Genomic DNA, 18,783 nt, shown 5'->3' with positions numbered 1-18,783 from the left:
CCAAAAATGGGCTCTGAATGTCCCAAAAATCCAAATTCCAAAAAATGGGGTCGGAATGTCCCAAAAAATCCCAATTCCGGCCCAAAAATGGGGTCCAGACACCCAAAAATCCCAATTACGGCCCAAAAATCCCCATTCCGAACCAAAAATCCCCATTCTGGACTCATTTAGCCCAAAAAATGGGGTCCAGAGACCCCAAAAATCCCGATTCTGGCCACCAGGTCTGGGGGCACCTCCAGCACCGGCTCCTCTGAGGAATGGGGAAAATATCATGATTAATGTCCAAAAATCCAAATTCTGACCCAAAAATGGGGTCTGGAGACCCAAAAATCCCAATTCCAGCCCAAAAATGGGCTCTGAATGTCCCAAAAATCCAAATTCCAAAAAATGAGGTCGGAATGTCCCAAAAAATCCCAATTCCGGCCCAAAAATGGGGTCCAGACACCCAAAAATCCCAATTACGGCCCAAAAATCCCCATTCCAGCCCAAAATCCCTCTCTGGCCACGACCTCCGGGGGTACCTCCAGCACCGGCTCCTCTGCGGAATGGGGAAAATATCCTGATTAATGCCCAAAAAAATCCAAATTCTGACCCAAAAGTGAGATCCAGAAACCCAAAAATCCCAATTCCAGCCTCATTTAGCCCAAAAATGGGGTCTGAATGTCCCAAAAATCCCAATTACCGCCCAAAAATCCTCATTCCGAACCAAAAATCCTCATTCTGGACTCATTTAGCCCAAAAAATGGGGTCCAGAGACCCCAAAAATCCTCTCTGGCCACGACCTCTGGGGGTACCTCCAGCACCGGCTCCTCTGAGGAATGGGGAAAATATCCCGATTAATGTCCAAGAATCCAAATTCTGACCCAAAAATGGGGTCTGGAGAACCAAAAATCCCAATTACCGCCCAAAAATGGGGTCTGAATGTCTCAAAAATCCCCATTCCAGCCCAAAATGGGGTCTGGGGAACCAAAAATTCCCAATTCCGGCCCAAAAATGGGGTCCAGAGACCCAAAACTCCCAATTACCGCCCAAAAATGGGGTCTGGAGAACCAAAACTCCCAATTACCGCCCAAAAATGGGCTCTGAATGTCCCAAAAATCCAAATTCCAAAAAATGAGGTCGGAATGTCCCAAAAAATCCCAATTCCGGCCCAAAAATGGGGTCCAGACACCCAAAAATCCCAATTACCGCCCAAAAATCCCGATTCCGGCCCAAAAATCCCCATTACCGCCCAAAAATGGGGTCTGAATGTCTCAAAATCCCAATTACCGCCCAAAAATGGGGTCTGGAGACCCAAAAATCCCAATTACCGCCCAAAAATCCCAATTACCACCCAAAAATCCCAATTCTGGACTCATTTAGCCCAAAAATGGGGTCTGAATGTCCCAAAAATTCCAATTCTGGCCTCATTTAGCCCAAAAAATGGGGTCCAGAGACCCAAAAAATCCCAATTACTGCCCAAAAATCTCAATTACCACCCAAAAATCCCCATTCCGGCCTCATTTAGCCCAAAAAATGGGGTCCAGAGACCCCAAAAATCCCAATTACCACCCAAAAATGGGGTCTGAATGTCTCAAAATTCCAATTTCAGCCCAAAAATGGGGTCCTCCTACAAAGTGACTCCAAACATGCTGAACACCCACAAAATTCCCCAAAAAACCCCAAAATTTCTTCCAGAAATCACTGCAAACGCTCTGAAAATCCCTAAATTATTAAAAAATCGCCAAAAAATGCCAAAATTTCTCCAAGTACTCATTCCAAACCCCCTGAAAATCACTCAAATTATTAAAAAATCGCTAAAAAATCAGAATATTTCACCAAAAAAACCCAAAAACTGCCCCAAAACCCCTCCAAAACCCGCTGAAAAATGGGGAATTTTCCCAAAAAACCCAATTTTTTCCCCAAAACCAACTTACCTAGCACCTGGAGCACGGCGTGCTCGCTGAAGCTGTACTGGTTGTAGCCTCCCAGGTCTGCCCTGAAGTAGTAGCGGCCGGCGAGCTCGGCGCTGAGCGGCGGCCCGAGCTCCAGCGAGCAGTCCCGCAGCGCCGGGTCCCCAAAAACACCCAAAAACAGCCAAAAATCCCCCAAAAATCCCAAAAACCCATTCTGAGCATCCTGAAACCCACAAAATCCTCCAAAAAATTCCATAAATTTCTCAGAAAAATCACTCGAAACTCTGTGAAAATCCACCAAATTCGTCAAGAATCCTCCTAAAAGGTGAGTCCAAACGTGCTGAAAATGGGCAAATTTACGCAAAAAATCCCCAAAAAAACGCCAAAAAAATCCCAAAATTTCTCCAAAAACTCACTCTGAACATCCTGAAAACTCACAAAATTCTCCAAAAAACCCCAAAATTTCTTCCAAATATCACACCAAACCCCCTGAAAATCCATCACATTATCCAAGAATCCTCCAAGAAAGTGACTGCAAGCATGCTGAAAATGGGCAAAATTCTCCAAAAAATCGCCAAAAAAACGCCAAGAAATCCTAAAATTTCTCCAAGTACCTATTCCAAACCTTCTGAAAATCCACGAAATTCTTTTAAAATCGCTAAAAAATCCCAATATTTTGCCAAAAAGTCCCCAAAAACCATCCGAAAAAAACCCAAAAAATATGAATTTTCCCAAAATTCACGATTTTTGTCCCAAAACCAACTCACCGAGCACCTGCAGCACGGCGTGCTCGCTGAAGCTGTACTGGTTGTAGCCTCCCAGGTCTGCCCTGAAGTAGTAGCGGCCGGCGAGCTCGGCGCTGAGCGGCGGCCCGAGCTCCAGCGAGCAGTCCCGCAGCGCGGGGTCCCAAAAACACCCAAAACCAGCCAAAAATCCCCCAAAAATCCCAAAAACCCATTCTGAGCATCCTGAAAACCACAAAATCCTCCAAAAAATCCCATAAATTTCTCAGAAATATCACTCGGAACTCTGTGAAAATCTGCCAAATTCGCCAAGAATCCTCCGACAAAGTGACTCGAAACGTGCTGAAAATGGGCAAAATGCCCCAAAAGAATCTCAAAAAAACGCCAAAAAAAGCCAAAATTTCTCCAAAAACTAACTCTGAACATCCTGAAAACCTGAAAAATTCTCAAAAAAATCCCAACATTTCTCAAAAAAATCCCTCCAAACCGCCTGGAAATCCACCAAATCCTCCAAAGTTCCTCCTACAAAGCGACTCGAAACATGCTGAAAATGGGCAAAATTACACAAAAAATCGCCAAAAAATCGCCAAAAAATCGCCAAAAAATGCCAAAATTTCTGCAAATACCTATTCCAAACCTCCTGAACATCCGGAAAACTCCCAAAAAAATCCTAAAAAATCCCAATATTTCACCAAAAATCCCCAAAAACACCCCAAAAACCTGCAGAAAAATATGAATTTTCCCAAAAAACCCGTTTTTTTCCCCAAACTCACCGAGCACCTGCAGCACGGCGTGCTCGCTGAAGCTGTACTGGTTGTAGCCTCCCAGGTCTGCCCTGAAGTAGTAGCGGCCGGCGAGCTCGGCGCTGAGCGGCGGCCCGAGCTCCAGCGAGCAGTCCCGCAGCGCCGGGCCCCAAAAACACCCAAAAACAGCCAAAAATCCCCCAAAAATCCCAAAAACCCATTCTGAGCATCCTGAAACCCACAAAATCCTCCAAAAAATTCCATAAATTTCTCAAAAAAATCACTCGAAACCCTGTGAAAATCCACTAAATTCGCCAAGAATCCTCCTACAAAGTGACTCGGAACGTGCTGAAGATGGGCAAAATTCTCCAAAAAATCGCCAAAAAATCGCCAAAAAATCCCAAAATTTCTCCAAAAACTCACTCCGAACCTCCTGAAAACTCACAAAATTCTCCAAAAATGGGCAAAATTTCTCCAAATACTCATTCCAAACTGCCTGAAAATCCAACACATTATCCAAAAATCCTCCTACAAAGTGACTCGAGACGTGCTGAAAATGGGCAAAATTCTCCAAAAAATCGCCAAAAAATCGCCAAAAAATCGCCAAAAAATCCCAAAATTTCTGCAAGTACCTATTCCAAACCTCCTGAAAACCCAAAAATTCTCCAAAAAATCCCAAAAAAATCCCAATATTTTGCCAAAAAGTCCCCAAAAACCATCCGAAAAAAACCCAAAAAATATGAATTTTCCCAAAAAATCAAATTTTTTCCCCAAAAACAACTTACCTAGCACCTGCAGCACGGCGTGCTCGCTGAAGCTGTACTGGTTGTAGCCTCCCAGGTCTGCCCTGAAGTAGTACCTCCCGGCGAGCTCGGCGCTGAGCGGCGGCCCGAGCTCCAGCGAGCAGTCCCGCAGCGCCGGGTCCCCAAAAACACCCAAAAACAGCCAAAAATCCCCCAAAAATCCCAAAAACCCATTCTGAGCATCCTGAAACCCACAAAATCCTCCAAAAAATTCCATAAATTTCTCAGAAAAATCACTCAAAACCCTGTGAAAATCTGCCAAATTCGCCAAGAATCCTCCTACAAAGCGACTCCAAACGTGCTGAAAATGGGCAAAATTCTCCAAAAAATCTCCAAAAAACGCCAAGAAATCCCAAAATTTCTCCAAATACTCATTCCAAACCTACTGAAAACTCACAAAATTCTCCAAAAATGGGCAAAATTTCTCCAAATACTCATTCCAAACCGCCTGAAAATCCATCACATTATCCAAGAATCCTCCAAGAAAGTGACTGCAAAGATGCTGAAAATGGGCAAAATTCTCCAAAAAATCGCCAAAAAATGCCAAAATTTCTCCAAGTACTCATTCCAAACCCCCTGAAAATCCACGAAATTATTAAAAAATCGCTAAAAAATCGGAATATTTCACCAAAAAACCCCAAAAAATCCCCTAAAACCCCCCAAAACCATCCCGAAAACGCCCCAAAAAATCGGAATTTTTTCCCAAAATCGCCGGAATTCGCCCCAAAACCTTACCCAGCACCTGCAGCACGGCGTGCTCGCTGAAGCTGTACTGGTTGTAGCCTCCCAGGTCAGCCCTGAAGTAGTACCTCCCGGCGAGCTCGGCGCTGAGCGGCGGCCCGAGCTCCAGCGAGCAGTCCCGCAGCGCCGGGTCCCCCACGAGCCGCGCGCGCCCCGCGAAACTCTCGTGGACCGCCCCGGGCCGGGAGCGCGCCACCACGGGCGGGTAGTGCCGCGGGTAGGGGCTGCCCAGGTACCAGAGCCCCTGCACCGAGCCCGGCCGCAGCTCCTCGGGGAACGAGAAGCGGCACGGGATGGAGGCGCAGGAGCCTGACAGGCCTGATATGGATGGGGGCATCCAGGCGGCCCAGGAGGCGGCCAGAATTCCTGGGGAAAAATAGGGAAATTGGGAAAAAAATTGTTAAAAACTGGAATACTGGGGCTTTGGGGAAGATTCATGGGCGTTTGGGGTGGATTCATGGGGGTTTGGGGTCAGTATGTGGTGAAAAATGGGAGTTTAAGGGGATTTAGGGGTCCTAGAGCAGGTCAGGAGGTGGCCGGGATTCCTGGGAATTTGGGAAAAAAAATGGGGAAAAAATGGGAAAAAATGGTTAAAAGTGAAATGTTGGGGCTTTGGGGGAGATTCAGGGGGATTTGGGTGGAATGTTGGGAGTTTGGGGTGGATTCAGGGGGCTTTGGGGTGGATTCAGGGGGGTTTGGGGTCGGTATGTGGTGAAAAACGGGAGATTTGAGGGGGTTTAAGGGGTCCTAGAGGAGGTGGGGAGGATCCCAAAATTCCTGGGAATTTGGGGAAAAAGTGGTTAAAAGTGAAATGTTGGGGGTTTGGGGTGGATTCAGGGGGGGTTTGGGGTCGGTATGTGGTGAAAAACGGGAGATTTGGGGGGTTTTAGGGGGCTTCAGAGCAGTTTCAGGATTCTAGATGGGATCAGGAGATAGCCAGAATTCCTGGGGAAAAATGGGGAAAAAATGGGGAAAAAATGGGGAAAAATTGGTTAAAAAGTGGAATATTTGGGCTTTGGGGTGGATTCAGGGGGGTTTGGGGTCGGTATGTGGTGAAAAATGGGAGTTTAAGGGGATTTATGGGGGGTTTAGGGGTCCTAGAGGGGGTCAGGAGCTGCCAGAATTCCTGGGGAAATGGGGAAAAAATGGGGAAAAATGGGGGAAAATTGGTTAAATGTGGAATATTGGGGGCTTGGGATTGAATGATGGAGTTTTGGGGTTGGTATGTGGCTGAAAACGGGAGATTTGGGCCGGTTTAGGGGGGTTTAGGGAAGGGTTTTGGGGGGATTTTGGGGGAATTTAGGGGCCCTAAACCCTCCTAGAGGAGGTGAGGAGCATCCCAACATTCCTGAAAATTTGACAAAAAGGGGAAAAATGAGGAAAAAGGGCCCAAAGTGGCGATTTGGGGCTTTGGGGCCGCAGCTCCTCGGGGAACGAGAAGCGGCACGGGATGGAGGCGCAGGAGCCCGCCAGGCCCGATATGGATGGGGGCATCCAGGCGGCCCAGGAGGCGGACAGAATTCCTGCAAAAAATGGGAAAAATTGGGGAAAAATGGTTAAAATTGGTTAAAAAGTGAAATGTTGCAGGTTTGGGGTGGATTCAGGGGGGTTTGGGGTCGGTATGTGGCAAAAAATGGGAGATTTGGGGAATTGAAGGGGGATTTAGGGAAGGGTTTTGGGGGGTTTAGGGGTCCTACAGGGGGTGGAGAGGTGGCCAGGATTCCTGGGGAAATGGGGAAAAATGGGGAAAATGGGGAAAAATTGGTTAAAAGCGGAATATTGGGGGTTTGGGATGGGTTTGGGGGCTGTATGTGCTGAAAAACGGGAGTTTAAGGGGATTTATGGGGGGTTTAGGGGTCCTAGAGGGGCTCAGAAGGCGGCCAAAATTCCTGTGGAAATGGGGAAAAATGGGGAAAATGGGGGAAAAATGGTTAAAAGTGAAATATTGGGGGTTTGGGATGGAATATTGGGGGTTTGGGGTGGATTCACGGCGGTTTGGGGTTGGAAAATGGGAGTTTTGGGGGCGTTTAAGGGGATTTATGGGGGCTTTAGGGGTCCTAGAGGGGCTCAGGAGGTGGCGGCCACAATTCCTGGGGAAAAATTGGGGGAAATTGGTTAAAAGTGAAATGTTGGAGGTTTGGGGGGGATTCAGGGGGGTTTGGGGGCTGTATGTGGTGAAAAACGGGAGTTTTGGGGGGCTTTAGAGTGGTTTTAGGATTCTAGATGGGATCAGGAAGAGGTCACGATTCCTGGGGAAAAATGGGGGAAAATGGGAAAAAGGGGTTAAAAAGTGAAATATTCGGGGTTTGGGGTGGATTCAGGGGGATTTGGGGTGGAATATTGGGGGTTTGGAGTCGGTATGTGGTGAAAAATGGGAGTTTTGGGTGGGTTTAGGAGGATTTAGGGAAGTGTTTTGGGGGGTTTAAGGGTCCTAAAGGAGGTGGGTAGGATCCCAAAATTCCTGGGAATTTGGGGAAAAAGTGGTTAAAAAGTGAAATGTTGGGGTTTGGGGTGGATTCATGGGGGTTTGGGGTCTGTATGTGGTGAAAAACGGGGGATTTGAGGGGGTTTAAGGGGTCCTAGAGGAGGTGGAGAGGATCCCAACGTTCCTGGGAATTTGGGAAAAAAAATGGGAAAAATGGTTAAAAGTGAAATGTTGGGGCTTTGGGGGAGATTCAGGGGGGTTTGGGGTCTGTATGTGGCAAAAAATGGGAGATTTGGGGAATTGAAGGGGGATTTAGGGAAGGGTTTTGGGGGGTTTAGGGGTCCTAGAGGAGGTGGAGAGGTGGCCAGGATTCCTGGGGAAATGGGGAAAAAATAGGGAAAATTGGTTAAAAATTGGGTTTGTGGTGGTTCAGGGGGGTTTGGGGTCGGTATCTGGTGAAAAACGGGAGATTTGAGGGGGTTTAAGGTGATTTATGGGGGGTTTAGAGTGGTTTCAGGATTCTAGATGGACCCAGGAGGTGGCCGGGATTCCTGGGGAAAAACGGGGGGAAATGGGGAAAAATGGGGGAAAATTGGTTAAAAAGTGAAACATTGGGGGTTTGGGGTGGATTCAGGAGGGTTTGGGGTCAGAAAAATGGGAGTTTTGGGGGGTTTAAGGGGATTTATGGGGGATTTAGGGGTCCTAGAGGGGGTGGAGAGGATCCCAACATTCCTGGGAATTTGGGGAAAAAAATGGGAAAAATGGTTAAAAGTGAAATATTGGGGGTTTGGGGTGGATTCAGGGGGGTTTGGGGTTGGTATGTGGCGAAAAATGGGAGTTTAAGGGGATTTATGGGGGGTTTAGGGGTCCTAGATGGGATCAGGAGGTGGCCACAATTCCTGGGAAATGGGAGAAAAAATGGGGAAAAATGGTTAAAAGTTAAATATTGGTGGTTTGGGGTGGATTTAGGGGGTTTGGGGTCGGTATGTGGTGAAAAACAGGAGATTTGAGGGGGTTTAAGGGGATTTATGGGGGGTTTAGGGGTCCTAGAGGGGCTCAGGAGGCGGCCAGAATTCCTGGGGAAAAATTGGGGAGAAATGGGGGAAAATGGTTAAAAATTGGGTTTTGGAGGGGTTCAGGGGGGTTTGGGGGCTGTATGTGGTGAAAAATGGGAGTTTAAGGGGATTTATGGGGGATCTACAGGTCCTAGAGGGGGTCAGGAGGCAGCCAAAATTCCTGAAAATTTGGGGAAAAAATGGTTAAAAGTGAAATATTGGGGGTTTGGGGTGGAATGATGGAGTTTTGGGGTGAATTCAGGGGGATTTGGGGTCAGTACGTGGTGAAAAATGGGAGTTTTGAGGGGATTTATGGGGGGTTTAAGGGTCCTAGAGGGGGTCAGGAGCTGCCAGAATTCCTGGGGAAAAATGGGGAAAAAATGGGGAAAAAATGGGGAAAAATTGGTTAAAAGGTGAAATGTTGGGGGTTTGGGGTGGATTCATGGGGGTGTGGGGGCTGTATGTGCTGAAAAACGGGAGTTTAAGGGGATTTATGGGGGGTTTAGGGGTCCTAAAGGAGGTGGGTAGGATCCCAAAATTCCTGGGAATTTGGGGAAAAAGTGGTTAAAAAGTGAAATGTTGGGGGTTTGGGGTGGATTCAGGGGGGTTTGGGGGCTGTATGTGGCTGAAAAATGGAGATTTGGGTGGGTTTAGGAGGATTTAGGGAAGGGTTTTGGGGGGTTTAGGGGTCCTAGAGGAGGTGGAGAGGTGGCCAGGATTCCTGGGGAAATGGGGAAAAAATAGGGAAAATTGGTTAAAAATTGGGTTTGTGGTGATTCAGGGGGGTTTGGGGGCTGTATGTGGTGAAAAATGGGAGATTTGGGGGACTTTAGAGTGGTTTCACGATTCTAGATGGGCCCAGGAGGCGGATGGGATTCCTGCGAAAATGGGGGAAAATAGGGAAAATTGGTTAAAAAGTGGAATGTTGGGGGTTTGGGGTGGAATGATGGGGGTTTGGGGTGGATTCAGGGGGGTTTGGGGTCTGTATGTGGCAAAAAACGGGAGATTTGGGGGGTTTTAGGGGGTTTCAGAGCTGTTTCAGGATTCTAGATGGGATCAGGAAATAGCCGGGATTCCTGTGGGAAAAATTGGGGAAAATGCAGAAAAATGGGGAAAAATTGGTTAAAAGTGGAATGTTGGGGGTTTAGGGTGGATTCAGGGGGGTTTGGGGGCTGTATGTGGTGAAAAATGGGAGATTTGGGGGACTTTAGAGTGGTTTCACGATTCTAGATGGGCCCAGGAGGCGGATGGGATTCCTGCGGAAAATGGGGAAAAATGGAGAAAAATGGTTAAAAATTGGGTTTGGGGTGGATTCAGGGGGGTTTGGGGTGGATTCAGGGGGGTTTGGGGTCTGTATGTGACGAAAAATGGGAGTTTTGGGGGTCTTTAGAGTCATTTCAGGATCCTAGATGGGATCAGGAGGAGGTCACGATTCCTGGGGAAAAATGGGGGAAAATGGGGGAAATTGGTTAAAAAGTGGAATATTGGGGGTTTGGGGTGGATTCAGGGGGGTTTGGGGTCGGTATGTGGTGAAAAATAGGAGTTTTGAGGGGGTTTATGGGGGGTTTAGGGGTCCTAGAGGGGGTCAAAATTCCTGGGGAAATGGGGGAAAATTGGGAAAAAATGTTAAAAATTTGGTTTGGGGGGCGGGTTCAGGGGGGTTTGGGGGCTGTATGTGGCTGAAAAATGGAGATTTGGGGGGGTTTAGGAGGATTTAGGGAAGGGTTTTGGGGGCTTTACGGGTCCTAGAGGGGGTCAGGAGGTGGCCGGGATTCCTGGGGAAATGGGGGAAAATGGGGAAAATGGTTAAAAATTTGGTTTGGGGTGGATTCACAGGGGTTTGGGGTCGGTATGTGGTGAAAAACGGGAGTTTAAGGGGATTTATGGGGGGTTTAGGGGTCCTAGAGGGGCTCAGGAGGCGGCCGCAATTCCTGGGAAAAATTGGGGAAATTGGGGGAAAATGGGGAAAAATTGGTTAAAAAGTGGAATGTTGGGGGTTTGGGGTGGAATGTTGGGGCTTTGGGGTGGATTCAGGGGGGTTTGGGGTCTGTATGTGGTGAAAAATGGGAGTTTTGGGTGGGTTTAGGAGGATTTAGGGAAGGGTTTTGGGGGGTTTAGGGGTCCTAGAGGGGCTCAGGAGGCAGCTAGAATTCCTGGGGAAAAATTGGGGAAAATGGGAAAAAAATGGTTAAAAGTGAAATGTTGGGGGTTTGGGGTGGATTCAGGAGGGTTTGGGGTGGATTCAGGAGGGTTTGGGGTCGGTATGTGATGAAAAACGGGAGATTTAGGGAATTTAAGTGGGATTTAGGGAAGGGTTTTGGGGGGTTTAGGGGTCCTACATGGGGTCAGGAGGCAGCCAAAATTCCTGGAAATTTGAGAAAAAATGGTTAAAAGTGAAATGTTGGGGATTTGGGGTGGAATGATGGAGTTTTGGGGTGGATTCAGGGGGGTTTGGGGTCGGAAAATGGGAGTTTTGGGGGCGTTTAAGGGGATTTATGAGGGCTTTAGGGGTCCTAGAAGGGCTCAGGAGGCAGCCAAAATTCCTGGGGAAAAATTGGGAAAAAAATATGGGAAAATGGTTAAAAGTGGAATATTGGGGCTTTGGGGGAGATTCATGGGGGTTTGGGGTGGATTCAGGGGGATTTGGGGTCGGTATGTGGTGAAAAACCGGAGATTTGAGGGTGCTTTAGGGGTCCTAAAGGAGGTGGGTGGGATCCCAAAATTCCTGGGAATTTGGAAAAAAAATGGGGAAAAGGGGTTAAAAATTGGGTTTGTGGGGGTTCAGGGGGGTTTGGGGTCTGTATGTGGCGAAAAATGGGAGTTTAAGGGGATTTATGGGGGGTTTAGGAGTCCTAAAGGGGGTCAGGAGCTGCCAGAATTCCTGGCAATTGGGGAAAAATTGGGGGAAAATGGGGAAAAATGGTTAAAAGTGAAATATTGGGGGTTTGGGGTGAAATATTGGGGGTTTGGGGTGGAATGATGGAGTTTTGGGGTGGATTCAGGGGGGTTTGGGGTCCGTATGTGGTGAAAAATGGGAGTTTTGAGGGGATTTATGGGGGGTTTAGGGGTCCTAGATGGGATCAGGAGGCAGCCAGAATTCCTGGAAATTTGAGAAAAAATGGTTAAAAAGTGCAATATTGGGGGTTTGGGGTGGATTCAGGGGGGTTTGGGGTTGGTATGTGGTGAAAAATGGGAGTTTTGAGGGGATTTATGGGGGATTTAGGGGTCCTAGAGCAGGTCAGGAGGTGGCCAAAATTCCTGGGAAAATGGGGAAAAATGGGGAAAAATGGTTAAAAGTGGAATGTTGGGGGTTTGGGGGGGAATGTTGGGGGTTTGGGGTGGATTCACGGGGGTTTGGGGTCTGTATGTGGTGAAAAATGGGAGTTTAAGGGGATTTATGGGGATTTAGGTGTCCTAGAGGGGCTCAGGAGGCAGCCAGAATTCCTGGGGAAATGGGGGGAAATTGGGGAAAAATGGGGAAAAATTGGTTAAAAAGTGAAATGTTGAGGGTTTGGGAGGGAATGATGGGGGTTTTGGGGTGGATTTACGGGGGTTTGGGGTTGGAAAATGGGAGTTTTGGGGGGGTTTAAGGGGATTTAAGGGGGCTTTAGGGGTCCTAGATGGGATCAGGAGGCGGCCACAATTCCTGGGGAAAAATTGGGGGAAATTGGTTAAAAGTGAAATATTGGGGGTTTGGGGTGGATTCAGGGGGGTTTGGGGTCAGTACGTGGTGAAAAATGGGAGTTTTGAGGGGATTTATGGGGGGTTTAAGGGTCCTAGAGGGGGTCAGGAGCTGCCAGAATTCCTGGGGAAAAATGGGGAAAAAATGGGGAAAAATGGGGAAAATTAGTTAAAAAGTGGAATATTGGGGGTTTGGGGTGGAATGATGGAGTTTTGGGGTCACTATGTGGCTGAAAACGGGAGTTTTGGGCAGGTTTTGGAGGATTTAGGGAAGGGTTTTGGGGGGTTTAGGGGTCCTAGAGGGGGTCAGGAGGCAGCCACAATTCCTGGGGAAAAATGGGGGAAAATGGGGGAAAATTGGTTAAAAATTGGGTTTGGGGTGGATTCAGGGGGGTTTGGGGTCGGTATGTGGTGAAAAATGGGAGATTTGGGGGGGTTTAAGGGGATTTAGGGGTCCTAGAAGGGGTCAGTGACCCCAAATTCCAAACCAGTAACCGCGAGCCCCAAACCAGTACAGACCAGTAAGGAAAAACCCCAAACCAGTAACTCCAAACCCCAAACCAGTATAAACCAGTAAGGAAAACCCAAAACCAGTAACCCCAAACCCCAAACCAGTACAAACCAGTACAAACCAGTAAGGAAAAACCCCAAACCAGTAACCCCAAACCCCAAACCAGTAAGGAAAAACCCCAAACCAGTATAAACCAGTAAGGAAAAACCCCAAACCAGTATAAACCAGTAAGGAAAAACCCCAAACCAGTATAAACCAGTAAGGAAAAACCCCAAACCAGTACAAACCAGTAACCCCAAACCCCAAACCAGTACAAACCAGTAAGGAAAAACCCCAAACCAGTACAAACCAGTAACCCCAAACCCCAAATCAGTCCAAACCAGTCCAAACCAGTACAAACCAGTCCATCCCAGTACCTGGCGGCAGCAGCAGCAGCAGCATCAGGGGGCGGCTCATGGTGGCACTGGGGACAGGGGGGACACGGGGTCAGCTCCGGTGCCACCAGTATAAACCAGTATCACCTCCGGTGCCACCAGTATAAACCAGTATAAACCAGTATAAACCAGTATGGCCCAGTATAAACCATTATCACTTCCAGTGACACCAGTATAAACCAGTATCAACCAGTATAAACCAGTATAAACCATTATCACCTCCGGTGCCACCAGTATTAACCAGTATATCCCAGTATAAAGCAGTATACCCCAGTGGCACCTCCAGTGGCACCAGTATAAACCAGTACATCCCAGTATCCCCCAGTGTCCCCAGTCCCTCCCAGTGCTCCCAGTACCTCCCAGTGTCCCTGTCCCAGTGGCTCCCAGTCTGTCCCAGTGGCTCCCAGTCCCGTCCCAGTCTGTCCCAGTGCTCCCAGTACCTCTCAGTGTCCCTGTCCCAGTGTCCCCAGTCCCTCCCAGTGCCCCCCAGTGTCCCCCAGTATCCTCTCCAGTCCCTCCCAGTCCACCCCAGTCCCTCCCAGTGTCCCTGTCCCCAGTGCTCCCAGTCCCCCCCAGTGCCCCCCAGTGTCCCCTCCAGTCCCTCCCAGTCCCTCCCAGTTTGTCCCAGTCCCCCCCAGTCCCTGTCCCAGTCCCCCCCAGTCGCTCCCAGTGCCCCCAGTCCCCCCCAGTGTCCCCTCCAGTCCCTCCCAGTCCCTCCCAGTGCTCCCAGTGCTCCCAGTACCTCTCAGTGTCCCTGTCCCAGTGCTCCCAGTGGCTCCCAGTGCTCCCAGTACCCCTCGATGTCCCTCTCCCAGTGCTCCCAGTCCCTCCCAGTATCCCCTCCAGTCCCTCCCAGTCCCTCCCAGTCCCTCCCAGTGCTCCCAGTGCTCCCAGTACCCCCCCCAGTCCTTCCCAGTGCTCCCAGTACCCCTCGATGTCCCTCTCCCAGTGCTCCCAGTCCCTCCCAGTCCCCCCCAGTCTGTCCCAGTGCTCCCAGTACCTCTCGATGTTCCTGTCCCAGTGCTCCCAGTCTGTCCCAGTGGTTCCCAGTGTGTCCCAGTCCCTCCCAGTCCCCCCAGTGTCCCCTCCCAGTCCCTCCCAGTCCCTCCCAGTCCCTCCCAGTGCCCCCAGTCCCCCCCAGTCCCTCCCAGTGGCTCCCAGTCCCTCCCAGTGCTCCCAGTACCCCTCGATGTCCCTGTCCCAGTGCTCCCAGTCCCCCCAGTGTCCCTCCCAGTCTGTCCCAGTTCCCTCCCAGTATCCCCCCCAGTATCCCCCGCAGTCCCCTCCAGTCCCTCCCAGTGCTCCCAGTACCTCTCAGTGTCCCTGTCCCAGTGTTCCCAGTTTGTCCCAGTGCTCCCAGTCCCCACCAGTGTCCCTCCCAGTCCCTCCCAGTCCCTCCCAGTCCCCCCAGTATCCCCCCCAGTCACCCCCAGTACCTCTCAGTGTCCCTGTCCCAGTGGTTCCCAGTCCCCCCAGTGCTCCCAGTCCCCCCAGTGTCCCCTCCAGTCCCCCCCAGTGCTCCCAGTCCCTCCCAGTGCTCCCAGTACCTCTCAATGTTCCTCTCCCAGTGCTCCCAGTCCCTCCCAGTCCCCCCCAGTCTGTCCCAGTGCTCCCAGTACCTCCCAGTGTCCCTGTCCCAGTGGTTCCCAGTCTGTCCCAGTGCTCCCAGTGCTCCCAGTCCCCCCAGTATACCCCAGTATCCCCTGTCCCCAGTGTCCCCAGTGTCCCCAGTGCTCCCAGTGCTCCCAGTACCTCTCAATGTCCCTGTCCCAGTGGCTCCCAGTCCCTGTCCCAGTGGTTCCCAGTCCCCCCAGTATCCCCCCCAGTCACCCCCAGTCCCTCCCAGTGTCCCTGTCCCAGTGCTCCCAGTACCTCTCGATGTCCTTGTCCCAGTGCCCCCCAGTCTGTCCCAGTGCTCCCAGTCCCCCCCAGTTCCTCCAGTCCCCTCCAGTATCCCCTGTCCCAGTGTCCCCAGTCCATCCCAGTGCTCCCAGTCCCTCTCAATGTCCCTGTCCCAGTGTTCCCAGTCCCCCCCAGTCCCTCCCAGTTCCTCCAGTCCCCCCAGTATCCCCTGTCCCCAGTGTCCCCAACTGTCCCCAGTCCCCCCCAGTCTGTTCCCCCCAGTCCCCCCCAGTGCTCCCAGTACCTCTTGATGTCCCTGTCCCAGTGGCTCCCAGTCACCCCAGTATCCCCCCCCAGTCCCTCCCAGTGCTCCCAGTACCTCTCGATGTCCCTCTCCCAGTGCTCCCAGTGGCTCCCAGTCACCCCAGTATCCCCTCCAGTCCCGTCCCAGTCTGTCCCAGTGCTCCCAGTACCTCTCAATGTCCCTGTCCCAGTGCTCCCAGTCCCATCCCAGTGCTCCCAGTCTGTCCCAGTCCCTCCCAGTCCATCCCAGTATACCCCAGTATCCCCTGTTCCCAGTGTCCCCAGTGTCCCCAGTCCCTCCCAGTGCTCCCAGTCCCCCCCAGTGCTCCCAGTCCCTGTCCCAGTGGCTCCCAGTCTGTCCCAGTGCTCCCAGTACCTCTCAGTGTCCCCGTCCCACTGCTCCCAGTCCTTCCCAGTCCGTCCCAGTCCCTCCCAGTTTGTCCCAGTCCCTCCCAGTGCCCCCCAGTATCCCCTCCAGTCCCATCCCAGTGCTCCCAGTACCTCTCGATGTCCCTGTCCCAATGGCTCCCAGTGGCTCCCAGTGCTCCCAGTTCCCTCCCAGTCCCCCCAGTATACCCCAGTGTACCCTGTTCCCAGTGCTCCCAGTACCTCCCAGTGCTCCCAGTCCCCCTCAGTCTGTCCCAGTGCTCCCAGTCCCCCCCAGTGCTCCCAGTCCCACCAGTGTCCCCTCCAGTCCCTCCCAGTCCCCCCAGTATCCCCCCCAGTCTCTCCCAGTCCCCCCAGTATCCCCCCCAGTCACCCCCAGTACCTCTCAGTGTCCCTGTCCCAGTGCTCCCAGTGCTCCCAGTATCTCCTCCAGTCCCTCCCAGTCCCCCCAGTGTTCCCTCCCAGTGCTCCCAGTACCTCTGTGTCCCTGTCCCAGTGCTCCCAGTCCCCCCAGTGTCCCTCCCAGTCCCTCCCAGTTTGTCCCAGTGCCCCCCAGTCCCCCTCCAGTGGCTCCCAATTCCCCCCAGTCCCCCCCAGTGCTCCCAGTACCTCTCGATGTCCCTGTCCCAGTGGCTCCCAGTGGCTCCCAGTGCTCCCAGTCCCTGTCCCAGTGCTCCCAGTCCCCCCAGTGTCCCCTCCAGTCCCCTCCCAGTGCTCCCCAGTCCCTCCCAGTCCCCCTAGTGCCCCTCCAGTCCCTCCCAGTGGCTCCCAGTACCTCTCAGTGTCCCTGTCCCAGTGCTCCCAGTGGCTCCCAGTCCCCCCCAGTGCTCCCAGTCCCCCCCAGTCCCTCCCAGTCCCTGTCCCAGTGGCTCCCAGTCCCCCCAGTATCATCCCTAGTCCCATCCCAGTGCTCCCAGTCTGTCCCAGTGCTCCCAGTCCTTCCCAGTCCATCCCAGTCCCCCCAGTGTCCCCTCCAGTCCCCCCCAGTATCCCCCCCAGTCCCTCCCAGTGCTCCCAGTCCCTCCCAGTGTCCCTGTCCCCAGTGTCCCCAGTGTCCCCAGTGTCCCCAGTGTTCCCAGTACCTCCCAGTGCTCCCAGTCCCCCCCAGTCTGTCCCCTCCAGTCCCTCCCAGTGCTCCCAGTACCTCTCGATGTCCCTGTCCCAGTGCTCCCAGTCCTTCCCAGTCCGTCCCAGTCCCCCCAGTGTCCCCTCCAGCCCCTCCAGTGCTCCCAGTCTGTCCCAGTGCCCCCCAGTATCCCCCTCCAGTCCCTCCCAGTCCCTCCCAGTCCCTCCAAGTCCCCCCAGTGCTCCCAGTACCTCCCAGTGTCCCTGTCCCAGTGCTCCCAGTCCTATCCCAGTGCTCCCAGTCCCATGCCAGTGCTCCCAGTCCCATCCCAGTCCCTCCCAGTCCATCCCAGTGTCCCTGTCCCAGTGCTCCCAGTCCCCCCAGTGCCCCCCAGTATCCCCCCCAGTGCCCTCCAGTATTCCCAGTGCTCCCAGTCCCTCTCGATATCCCTGTCCCAGTGGCTCCCAGTGGCTCCCAGTGCTCCCAGTCCCATGCCAGTGCTCCCAGTCCCATCCCAGTTCCCTCCCAGTCCATCCCAGTGTCCCTGTCCCCCCCAGTGTCCCCTCCAGTCCCCCCAGTATACCCCAGTATCCCCTGTTCCCAGTGCTCCCAGTGTTCCCAGTGCTCCCAGTCCCCCCCAGTGTCCCTGTCCCAGTGCTCCCAATCCCATCCCAGTCCCTCCCAGTGCTCCCAGTATCTCTCAGTGTCCCCTCCAATCCCTCCCAGTCTCTCCCAGTGCTCCCAGTCCCCCCCAGTACCTCTCAGTGTCCCTGTCCCAGTGGCTCCCAGTGGCTCCCAGTGGCTCCCAGTGGCTCCCAGTGGCTCCCAGTGCTCCCAGTCCCTGTCCCAGTGTCCCCAGTCCCCCCAGTGTCCCCTCCAGCCCCTCCCAGTCCCTCCCAGTTTGTCCCAGTCCCCCCCAGCCCCTCCCCCGGTGCCACCGTCCCCATTGTCCCCATTGTCCCGCCGGTCCCAGGCGGTGCCGGGGGCGGGTGACAGCACCGGCCACGGGGTCCCCTCCCCCCCCTTGTCCCCAACTTGTCCCCCCGCCCCTCCCCCACCCCCGCCCCTCCCCCCACGCGCGAATTCCGCACGAGCCGCGGCCCAAAAACCACAAAAAACCACAAAAAAACCACAAAAAAACCCAAAAAAAGCGACAAAGGGACCCAGTGTGACACCCCCGGGGGGAGGGGCGGCCGCGGGGGGGGCGGGGAGTGGGGGGGGAGGGGGTCCCCGGAATTTTGGGGGGGTCCCAAGGGGGGTTTTGGGGAGAAATCCCGAAATTTTGGGAAAAATCCCGAAATTTTGGGGGATTTGGAAAAGATTTTTTGGGGTTTAAAGGAGATTTTTGGGGTTTAAAGGAGATTTTGGGGGGGAAAATCCCGGAATTTTGGAGGTCCCGGGAAGTTTTGGGGGTCCCTGGAATTTTGGGGGGGTCCCAAGGGGGGTTTTGGGGGAAATCCCGGAATTTTGGGAGAAATCCCGAAATTTTGGGGGATTCGAGGAGATTTTTTGGGGTTTTCATGGAGTTTTTTGGGGTTTAAAGGAGATTTTGGGGGGGAAAATCCCGGAATTTTGGAGGTCCCGGGAAGTTTTGGGGGTCCCCGGAATTTTGGGGGGGTCCCAAGGGGGTTTTGGGGGGAAATCCCGAAATTTTGGGGGAAAATCCCGAAATTTTGGGGGATTTGGAGGAGATTTTTTGGGGTTTAAAGGAGATTTTTGGGGTTTAAAGGAGATTTTGGGGGGGAAAATCCCGGAATTTTGGAGGTCCCGGGAAGTTTTGGGGGTCCCCGGAATTTTGGGGGGGTCCCAAGGGGGGTTTTGGGGGGAAATCCCGAAATTTTGGGAAAAATCCCGAAATTTTGAGGGATTTGGAGGAGATTTTTTGGGTTTAAAGGAGATTTTTGGGGTTTAAAGGAGATTTTTGGGGGGAAAATCCCGGAATTTTGGAGGTACCGGGAAGTTTTGGGGGTCCCCGGAATTTTTGGGGGGGTCCCAAGGGGGGTTTTGGGGGGAAATCCCGAAATTTTGGGAGAAATCCCGAAATTTTGGGGGATTTGGAGGAGATTTTTTGGGGTTTAAAGGAGATTTTTGGGGTTTAAAGGAGATTTTTGGGGGGAAAATCCCGGAATTTTGGAGGTCCCGGGAAGTTTTGGG

The 18,783-nt window shown here is 52.2% G+C and overlaps 1 protein-coding gene across 1 annotated transcript in view; it reads right to left on the bottom strand.

Moving 5' to 3' along the window:
• Nucleotides 1–18,783, bottom strand: part of MAG (myelin associated glycoprotein) — a 31,736-nt gene that overhangs the window by 12,267 nt on the left and 686 nt on the right. Inside the window, exons 2-3 of the mRNA XM_072920779.1 lie at nucleotides 13,014–13,060; nucleotides 4,915–5,291 (exon numbers count right to left, since the gene is read on the bottom strand). Of these exons, the coding sequence (XP_072776880.1) occupies nucleotides 4,915–5,291; nucleotides 13,014–13,053 (417 nt within the window). The 5' untranslated portion in view covers nucleotides 13,054–13,060. The remainder of the gene's footprint in view (nucleotides 1–4,914; nucleotides 5,292–13,013; nucleotides 13,061–18,783) is intronic.

The sequence above is a fragment of the Taeniopygia guttata genome, chromosome 33 (genome assembly GCF_048771995.1).
Source record: "Taeniopygia guttata chromosome 33, bTaeGut7.mat, whole genome shotgun sequence".
Taxonomy (NCBI): domain Eukaryota; kingdom Metazoa; phylum Chordata; class Aves; order Passeriformes; family Estrildidae; genus Taeniopygia; species Taeniopygia guttata.
This window is presented reverse-complemented; position numbering and strand designations above follow the sequence as displayed.